This window comes from Lycium ferocissimum, chromosome 9 (assembly GCF_029784015.1).
Source record: "Lycium ferocissimum isolate CSIRO_LF1 chromosome 9, AGI_CSIRO_Lferr_CH_V1, whole genome shotgun sequence".
Lineage (NCBI taxonomy): Eukaryota > Viridiplantae > Streptophyta > Magnoliopsida > Solanales > Solanaceae > Lycium > Lycium ferocissimum.
Genome location: NC_081350.1, coordinates 40,380,604 through 40,391,030, shown reverse-complemented (window position 1 = coordinate 40,391,030; position 10,427 = coordinate 40,380,604). Strand labels below are relative to the sequence as shown.

Here is a 10,427-nt window from a genome sequence, read left to right as displayed (position 1 = left end):
GACAAACATTAATGGACAATTTGCAGGATTGTCCTTCGCTGGGAGTGGTCTTTAATTTTTTTCTTTTTTACTGAGCTGAGGGTCGAACCCACAACTTCAAACTATTAAGCGAAGGACAAAACTTAAAGACCACTAATTTAAAGACAAAAATTAAAGACCACCCCAAATGAAGGATAACCCGCGAAAAAAAAAAAAATTAACGACCAACACAAAATAGGGCCAAAAGTGCAAATGGGCTTAGCGCACCGCCCTCTGACCCATACTATAAAAAGACACCGGCCTTAATATTTTGTCGGGTCATTTCCAATACTCCTCTCAGCCCAATTTTTGTCCTTCCTTCGGTTCTAGAAACTTCCTTCTTCGAATCAGGTTTTGCTTTACCTGCTCTTACATTGTTCTTAATTGCGTTTGTTTTATCAACTAATTACTTAATTATGTATCGGGTTGAATTTCAACAGCTGTATTTGTTTTGTGTTTGAATTCAACTAATTACTTAATTTCGTACTGGTTGAGTTTTTGCTGTTGCTAATAGCTAATTTAATCATGTTTTGTTTGATATTGTGTTTGGATTCAACTTATTACTTAATTTTATACTGGTTGAATTAGTCATTAGTTTTGCGAGATTGTGCTATGAAGGGGAAAAAATATTAATTTTCTAACACGGCTCAGAATGTTTTGTTATGTTTTATGTTGTAAATAATTTTTTTTTTTTGACTCTTGATAACCTTTAGTTTTAGGTTTAGATGTAAGTAATTGAGTTCAGAACATTTTTTTTGGAGATGGATTGAGTTCACAGTATTATGCCAGTTAACTTTGTTGCAGTAGCAGAAATAAGGATGTCCCTGTTAACCTCAACAGTAAATAGTAAAGCATTTGATTTTTATAATGTATATAACACTTCATAAACAAACAAAGAAAGATACTTAAAGGCCTTCTCACAAAAAAAGAAAAAAAAAATAAAAGAAAAGAGAAGATTCATTCGCATGATAATCAGTGTGTGCGCTATATGTCGAACTCGGGCGTTTCTTGATAACTGATAGGAGTAGTAACTTAGTCGTGTGCTGGTGGAAGAGCCGAATAAACTTATTAAAGTTTAATTTTCTTATTTCTATTTGATAGTTGTACAGTCCTAGTTAGTTTGCTCGTACCTTGACTATTCCATTGGGCACCTGCGACCTCCCACCAGTACAAGTATAAGGTGACTCAGAGAAGAAACCACCTTTTGACTTTTGTTAGGATCTGAACCCAGTCTTCACTTTATTAAGCAACTTATCAAAGTTCAATGATTGTATACATTTAATAATGATCAAGATCATCTTAGGCAATATGTATGCAATTAGCCTGTACAAGGAAAAAGGGAATCAGGGGATGGATGCTTATACGTTCAAAATTGAGAAGATTAACTATTAAGACTAATGCAGCAAGTATATGGACTTCTTATCCTGCAGACTAGAAGGCAATAGTTTCATTATTGAAAAAGTGAGTGATTCTCTAAAAATCCAACTGTATGAAATGAGTTGAAGTGTAGGTTCACAACTCAAAATAACTTGAGCTTCTTGCTTCTCTGCGCCTTTGTGGTATTCTCCTATTCATCAGATCTTTTTGCCTGCGAAATAAAATGTAAGATAGTGCAGCAGTGCAGCTGAGATCTTTGCAAGTGTACTAGTGTTTATAAAGCTCTTATATTAACAAACATGAAATATTACTATTAACGGGTTTAACCAAATAAATTTCTGGTATAGGTGATGTAGATATCAGTCACTCTCTGTGGAGAGAATTAGAATCAGAGGTGCATGATGTCACCAGCAACTGCATTACATAAGCGCGCACAATTTCTGAAAATTTCCGTGAGGGTCCAATTTATCTTTCTTTTCTTTTTTACTTTGGTAGGTCGAGAAGATCTAAAATTTGAGAAGGGAAAAGTTGATTGTACATTGTCTTTACCCTTTAAATAAAAAAATAAAAAAAAAACACTTTGGGGAACTCAAATTTAACCATGGTCTATACCATTTTCCATAATGTTTGGCGAACCCTTATCAGGGGAAAAGAGCGGGAGCAAGGGGTAGTGGTAGGGCTAGGGGTAGCGGTAGAGCTAGTTCAATCTTCATCTAGGAAGTGTCAGAACCGATGGAAATCAAGTTGTTTTGGACAATTCTGTAACTGATGCTATTTTCTTCATTTTCCTTCTTATCTGAAGCGCTCATTGCACGTTAGGGTGATAATACTTGGCAGACTATCAATTTTTAACATATTATTTTATCACATACCAATTCTGTGTGATTACATTGGTGTATTATACTTCTTGTCCTATTTATATTATGCTTTCTGCTACAATCAACGTAATTATATGGATTCAAGTTTATTATTTTACCTTGTTTCTGCTGTCTGCTAATGACTCTTGCTTCATTTCTTCTTTTCCAGGTTAAGACCTCACCGCGAGAAATATGGCCAAGCATCATCCTGATTTGATCATGTGCCGGAAGCAGCCAGGAATAGCTATTGGACGACTTTGTGAGAAATGTGATGGAAAGTGTGTGATTTGTGATTCATACGTCCGTCCTTGCACACTTGTCCGAGTTTGTGATGAATGCAACTATGGATCCTTTCAAGGGCGTTGTGTCATCTGTGGAGGTGTTGGTATTTCTGATGCTTACTATTGCAAGGAATGTACTCAGCAGGAGAAAGACAGGGACGGTTGTCCAAAGATAGTCAATCTGGGTAGTGCCAAGACCGATCTGTTTTATGAACGTAAAAAATATGGTTTCAAGAAGAGATGAGGGTTCGGATTGTGCTTCTACCCTTTGGTGGAGTTCACTACTAGAGTTTTGTACCAAGTCTTACAAGTGTAGACCATGTAACTTTCTGCTAGGTTTCGTTGGATCTTAGCGATATGACATACTGGTATCAGAAGTGTAACCCATTGTAATTTTGTATTGTGTTAAGGACACACGACAAAATGCCAACATTAATTGGCTGTTAGATCCTTATCGAGCCTGAAGGTTTTACTTCAGTTTCTCCTTTTTAACTTTCCATGCCTTTCTATGATGATTGTTTTCTGTACTTCTCTTGGTACTTTAGTTGAAGCAAGCTATTTAAGTTGATGGGATTTGTAATAGGAAGTTGCATGAAGAACGTCACACGACTTGATATCGCTCCATCTTCAGACTTCTTGAAGATCTAACGAATAGACCAGCGACCTCAGGCAGTGGAAGATGAACAGCCGCTAAAGAATAGCTTCAACTAATAATTGGGCAATTGTGCTAAGATTTAATAATTTCCTCAGTACAAACCATTTAACATGTCAAAGTAAATGAGATACAAATCTTCAGGCCAAATACATAAGAAAAATGCTTTTAGGTGGTCAAAGGTAATCATGCAACGTACCAAATGATCATCTTTTTATTTGTGTTTTAATTTATGAACCTTTTAGACAAAAGATTCCTTTTGAGTAAATTGAAAATTCTATGAAAAAATGTTAAGACACATCATGAAATTTCGAAAGCTATTATAGTCTAACCTTTTGTTTGTAAGGTTGAGCAATACACGAGCAAAAATTTGATGAGTGTCATGTTGATCGGAAGGCTAGTTTCTCAAGGACAATATACACACAACTTTTAGTACCATGTACAAAATCGGCCTAATAAGTGGCCACCGGCGTAAATCAGCCTTGCATGAAGAAATTGCATGGTTTGTCCTTCAAGTGGGCTAGTCTTTATTTTTGGTCCTTCAAATGGAGGATCTTTAAATTTTTGTCCTTCAAAATCAAACTTAACCTAGCGGGACACGAGTTCTTTAAGGGAACGGGACATAATTTGTGGAATATTATAATACAAAAACATAAATTTATGTCCCGCAAAGAAGTGATTTGCAATTGAGGAGAAAAAAATTAAAGACCAGCACAAAATAGGCACAAAAGTGCAAATGACGCTCAAATGTTATGTCAGTACAACGACAAAACAATAACATACCCAGTGAAATCCCACAATGTGGGGTCTAGGGAGGGTAAAGTGTACGCAGACTTTACCCCTATCTCGGAAGATCGTTTTCAGAAAGACCTCGGCTACAAAGAGAAAACATAAGAAAAGGTCAGATAAGCACAAGCAGTTCAAAACAAAATGAAAATGAAACTAAAGAAAGCGAACAAGTCATAATAGAGCAGTCTGAGAAAAGGAAGCAGTAGCTAGCACAGATAAATATATAGGAACAAATATTAATATTGTTCTGAAGGTTAATTTTGAAAGGCTATATTTGGACAACTTTTAGAAATAGGGATATAATCTAAATAGTGGCCTGATAAAATGTTGGGCCAAACTAGAATGCCAACCCAGTGGGCCTCATATTACATCGTATTCATTATATACAACCAAAAACTAGGGTTTTTGTTAGTCCTTAGGGTTTCAATCAACAACAGAGCTCATCGCCGAAAGGAGATCTCCAATTGTGAAAATGGTGAGTTTCTATTCAAATTACTTACATATTATAAGCTCGTAAATGGTTAAAAACTGATTTAATTGAATTAATTTTATGTTTTTTGTAGCCTTCTCATAAGACATTTATGATAAAGAAGAAGTTAGCGAAGAAACAAAGGCAAAACAGGCCAATTCCTTACTGGATTCGTATGAGGACTGATAACACTATCAGGTACTTATATTTTGATTTTTTTTTTTATTTATGTTGATTGAGCTTATGAAAATTATTCATATTCACTTTCGTGATTTTATTTGTTTCTGATTTGTGTTGATTGAGCTAATGAAATTTCATTTTTTTTTTTAATCACTAATTGCTTTTCGTGATTTTATTTGCTTGAGTCGTGAAATTATTTGCTTCTGATTTATGTTGATTGGGCTAATGAAAATTATTCATATTTACTAGTAGTAGTTTTTTGTGATATTATTTTGTTTGTGTTTTATGTTGATTTCAATAATGAAAATTATGCATAATCACTAATTGTTTTTTTTAGTTATTTTATTGATTTCACTAATGAAAATTATGCATGCTCTTCGCTAGTGAAAATTATTAGGAAAATTATGCTCCAAGTCTATTTTTGAAAATATTTACGCAATGTAGCCTATAATTTGAGTTTGTTACCAGATTTAGCTCATATTTGTGTATAAACACCTTTTATTCACTAGTATGCACTATACAAGGTTGAAACATTATGTATAATGCTTTTCCCACAGGTATAATGTTGTATAATATTGTATATTGGGCTATGTGGTGTAACAATTTTCGAAAGCTGTATATTTTTGAAAATTTCCTATTATTATATGGGAAAAAACGCTCTATGTCTATTTTTGATAAGAATATTTATCCGGTTTAGCTCAGTTTTTTTTTGTAGATTTTCCTTAAACGCTTCTTATACTCTTTTATACAAGGTGCTTACATTGTTTAGAGCCCGTTTGGATTGGCTTATAAGTTGCTTATACAAATTATGTGGTCTTTAAAATTTGAAATGTTTAAATTTTTTTTTAACACCCATATTTCGAACTCCACGCAATTTAAATTTTAAAAGCCTATAATTTGAGTTTAAATTTGTTGCCGCCAACAACATACACTTGTTAAGAATTACACATTTTTGTGTATAAACACCTTTTATTCACATAAGTATGCACCTTTGATAACAATGGTTGATATGGCAAACTTTATGTATAACTTTGCTTTTCCCTTACAGGTATAATGTTGTATAATATTGTAATTCCTTCACAAATATGCCGGTGGGGGCATACTTTTAATGGGCAAACTTTTATGAAGGATCCGGCATAAACTTTTGAATGAATTATCAAAGAAAGCTGTATATTTTTGATAAATAAGTATCGGTCCGGCATAACTTTGGTAATTATATGGGAAATTTAAACTTGCCTGCTATGTCTATTTTTGATAAGGGAATATTTATCCGGCAAAATTTAGCTCAGGGCAATTTGCGAATTTTTCCTATAAGCAGTTTTTAGTTTTTTTGAGTGTTTGACTGGTCTTAAAGCCATTTTTCCTTAAAATAAGCCCAAAAATTAATTCGTTTGGCTTACTATTATAAACGGCTTATTTGAAAATACTTATAAGGTTTTTTTTTAAGCCCATCCAAACAGGCTCTTAATGTCCTATAATGTTTGTATAATGTTGTATACCGTGTGTATAAGCACTGCTGCGAAAATAATAATTGATTATATGAATTTAAACTAAAAAATTGGGTATGTAGGTGTAATATATTATGTTGGGTTGCATATATTTGTAAAGATCCCTAGTTTTATTTGTCTTTTTCGTGATTTTATTTGCTTCTATTATGTTGATTGGGCTAATGAAGTTTTTTTTTAATTGTGTTTTAGGTACAATGCTAAGCGCAGGCACTGGCGTAGAACCAAGCTAGGGTTTTAAGGTGGAAGACTCATGTTTTATTCAAGTTTTGTATGGAAAAACTTCTCGGATTATGTTTCTTTTTTCCAGTTCGATAGGAGCTTATTCTGTGAGAAAACAGATTGTGGTTTGATTTCAGCAAAGTTTATATATTGAGATGTTATTCCGTTTAATTCGATCCAGCCAACTGACAGTAGTATTTGTTGGTTTATGTCAATGCATTGAGTAATCTGTTTGTGAAATTAGATGTTCTGTTTAGAAGTAAATTTTTCCTCTGTACTTGGCTTAACACTGAATTTGCCTAGGATTTTTTAAGAACATTTCTATATAGAAGGAAAGCACGATTGACAAGACATGAAAATAAAGGAAAAAATCATCAAGGAGATATAATGATGAACTCAATGGCGAAGAAATGCAAGGGAGAAGTTCTAGATAGTTTCTGGTGGATCTTAATTAGATTCACTTTAAGTTCAACCATGGTTTGAGTTGCATTGTGGTATACATTGAGAGGGCTGAACTTATCAGTATAGTGGTAGCCAAATTTGAAGCCTAAAGGTAGTTTGTGGAACAAATTTGCTCTATCACTTCTTGGGGACAAGGTAAGAAAAGGAGAAGACAACTTGGAGAAATGTAGAGTCTGCTCAAAAGGAGTTCTGGGACAAGACAAGGCTAGGTGTTTATACATAGAGAAAAAGAGAGGCTTCTAGTAGTACTAACTTGCTTTTACACACCTCAGAGCACTAACTTGCTTTTACACACCTCACGCGATATGCAGGGGAAAGTAAAGTGTCTTGGGGGCGGGGGCAGGTGGTTGACGTTGGAGCTTGTCAACTATTGATGCAACAGCTTGTTAAAAAAATGAGTTGTCACCAAGGATTAACTGTCTCACTTCTTAAGAGGAAACACAAATGAAAGAACAAAACATTGTATATGTTTTATGCTCTAGTTACTTCTATTTAGAGAATATGTTTCCTCCTAAGAAGTGAGTGAGTTATACTTGGAAATAGCCAATGAAAGCTTCTTTTCTGGCTATCGTGTCATAGTAGGGACCGTATTCTTGCCAATACTGGCCTATCTCTGATGTTGTGGCGTCAGCTTGTTATCGAGGGCCAGATTGCTTAGGTAACCTTTTATCCTTTGGCCTTTTATTTCCGTACTGAGGCTGTCCCTTCATCGGCTACCGTGTCATACTGGGCTTTTTAACCTCGCCTATGTGACACATCCCTGGTACCTAGCACGTATTTTGTGGATGATTGATTTAACTTTCCGGTATATTAGGTACTGTCCATTTCAGTGGCATCGAAGTGTATTTCACCAGAAACTTAACTTGGGAATTTCTGATTCCTAAAGTATCTGACTAAAAGCTTGTTTTGTTAAGATTGTTGATCTGGAATTATTGGAACACTGATTACTGCACTTTAGTGGTCTGTGGCATGTGCATGTGCATGTTGAGTAAATTTGTTTACAGCAATTATTCATAAACATGGACTGCACATTTACAACTATATTCTTGATAGAGACTACCCAAGGTTAGGCCAGGGTGAGGATGAGCTCTCATCGTTTGTGAGGGCTAGCCGGCTAGAGGAGTTTTCAACTGTATTCTATTAGCAGTTGATGTATGCATTTGTCTGTACATTATAAGAGGATGCTATCTTTTTGTATAGTTTAGAATATACCCCTCATTCTCTATTTTCTTTACATTGGAAGAGTTTTGAGGCAAGGAGTGGTACATTAGATTGTGCTGACATCTGAATTTCTAAAGGGTTGTCATGATCGACTTTTCTTTCCAGTACGAAGTTTTTTAAAAATGTTATTTTTCTGCCATGTTGCCTAGGCTTCTACATGAGCTATGATTTGGTTAGTCAATATTAAGTTTGTGAAATCAGTTAGGTCTAAATATTCTGAAATTCCTCAGAATAAAGATAGCCATAAAACAATATCGTCCATTACTCATATCAGTCATATGGTTCTTTCGGCCTGGACGTGACTAATGAGCAGTAAACAGATGAGAACTCTTTAATAAGAGATGATGAAAACGAACACAGTTTACTATTGCAAGTCCAAACATGAAATAACATGTTTTGAACAGAGATTATGATAAAGTTTACTAATTATTTACAAATACTACACATATAATGTCTGTTTGTTTTGATTTCGGTTTAATGTTTCTAGTTAAAACTAAACCAAATTAAGTTTAGTCGTTTTTCTTCCCAATGCGAAATAACTCAAATCAAATCAAAGCACTATTCAATTCCTTTTTTACAATTAGAAATCAAATCAAAGCACTATTCAATTCCTTTTTTACAATTAGATTATTTTGACGTGTTAGATCTTTTCGTCGATGTGAGCTCTTTGGGAAGATTAGTCTGGTCTCCAATAATTATTTCACTAATTACATATCCAATTTGGCATATGGATCTCCTGTCTCTAAGAGAGGTCATGGAGAGAAAACAATTGCTTTGTTCGAGTTGACAGATACGAAGCCCTCCCGATTCTTTGGAATTAGTTTGATGAAGTTTGTTGGTTTTCTTTGAACCCCCCTCAAAGCAACTAGCCTCAAGAGCCGAAAAAGTGAGCAATTTGTTAGAAGTCGGTTTTTATTTTCCCATTTTCACTCCCAAGCTAATGGTCATAACCCGTTCATATTTAGCATGGATAGAAAATGGGTTGAGAGACGGATAATATAGATATCCATACTATGCTTGCTTCTTGAACATTGTCATTGTTAGGAGATGTTGAACTTAGTCAGAGACTCATTTTCCGGATTTTAGAATCACAACCTAGTCTTGCGGATAATATGAACTTATCCATATACTGGTTCAGTTCAAATAAAATGATCCAAACTATGCGAATTACACGGATACTTGACAAATTTATCCACTTTACCAACACTTTGCTACTTTGTTATTTTATTTTCCTTAAAAAATAGAGAACAAGTTGTATTGAATAGAGTCGACACAAGAATCATAAGACTATTCAATTACTTTATTATTTGATCAATGAGTATTTCAAGCTTCATTCCTAATTATTCTATTTCTTCGCAATAGGAAAGAAATAATAATGGAATTAACATGTAACTTAACTGGCATGATGGTAGTTGCATGTTTTTTTTTGGACCGGCGAAGGAATGATTAGTGTATTTTTAGTTTATTTATTTCTAATACTTTAATTGGAGATGAAGAAAATAAAAATATCTTGTTATTATTAATTAGTAAAACTTAACTAGCAATACAATAGATTTGAAAGAAATTATCAAAACATGAGTTTCCATGGTGTTAATAAATAGTGCACTAGTCCTGTAAGGTACTCTATCTGGATTGATGTATCTGCAGATAACAAGAGGTGAATATAAAGATTCTAGAATAAGAACAAATTTTAGAACAAAAGTGTATTAAAATACTTGTCACTTCACAAAACAAATCACTTAACAAAACATATGAAAAAATACTTAAAATAAACTAACATATATTCTCGAGTCAAAAGTCCTATCAATATGAAAAGGTGTAGTCTAATGATCCATGAAGTGGGTGAAAATCAAGGGAGACCAGAATTCAAATTTATAAAAAAATTATTGGACTCGGACGAGTGGTAATTTGGTAAAGAAAATAATATCACTCAAGAGCTTTTTTGTTAAAAATATGGCTGTGCTTCTTTATTGAATGAATCATTTTCTCAAGCACAACCTATTATCAAAACGTCTTGATGAATGAATTTCTTTCAAATCTTTATTGAATGAATAATTTCTCCCAGCAGATGCATCTAAGAGTTTTTTTCTTCTCTTTCGAGCCGAGGGTCTATCGAAAGCAACCTCTCTATCCCACAAAAGTGTAGGGTAAGGGTCTCCGTACGTACATGCTACCCTGCCCAGATCTCACTTATAGACTACACTCGGTATGTTGTTGTTGTAACATGGATTGATTCATATTTGATCCAGTTTGGTACATCATTATTCAATCTATTTTTAGCTGAGTGAATTAGACGAATATTTGGCAATTTTATCCACTTCGCCAACACTTTGCTACTTAGTTAATTTTTTCCTAAACAAATTAAAAGAGAAAACGTTGTATAGACAAGAGTCA

At 34.1% G+C, this 10,427-nt stretch overlaps 2 protein-coding genes across 2 annotated transcripts; both read left to right on the top strand.

The window, feature by feature from the left end:
* Positions 1-264: 264 nt before the first annotated feature.
* LOC132030770 (PHD finger-like domain-containing protein 5A) lies at positions 265-3,060 on the top strand. Its single transcript, XM_059420512.1, has 2 exons — positions 265-369; positions 2,422-3,060. The coding sequence occupies exon 2, from the start codon at positions 2,445-2,447 to the stop codon at positions 2,775-2,777; it is 333 nt and encodes a 110-aa protein (XP_059276495.1). The 5' UTR covers positions 265-369; positions 2,422-2,444; the 3' UTR covers positions 2,778-3,060.
* Positions 3,061-4,302: 1,242 nt separating this feature from the next.
* On the top strand, positions 4,303-6,521 carry LOC132069512 (large ribosomal subunit protein eL39x). Its single transcript, XM_059462848.1, has 3 exons — positions 4,303-4,449; positions 4,538-4,641; positions 6,321-6,521. The coding sequence occupies exons 1-3, from the start codon at positions 4,447-4,449 to the stop codon at positions 6,367-6,369; spliced, it is 156 nt and encodes a 51-aa protein (XP_059318831.1). The 5' UTR covers positions 4,303-4,446; the 3' UTR covers positions 6,370-6,521.
* Positions 6,522-10,427: the final 3,906 nt, after the last annotated feature.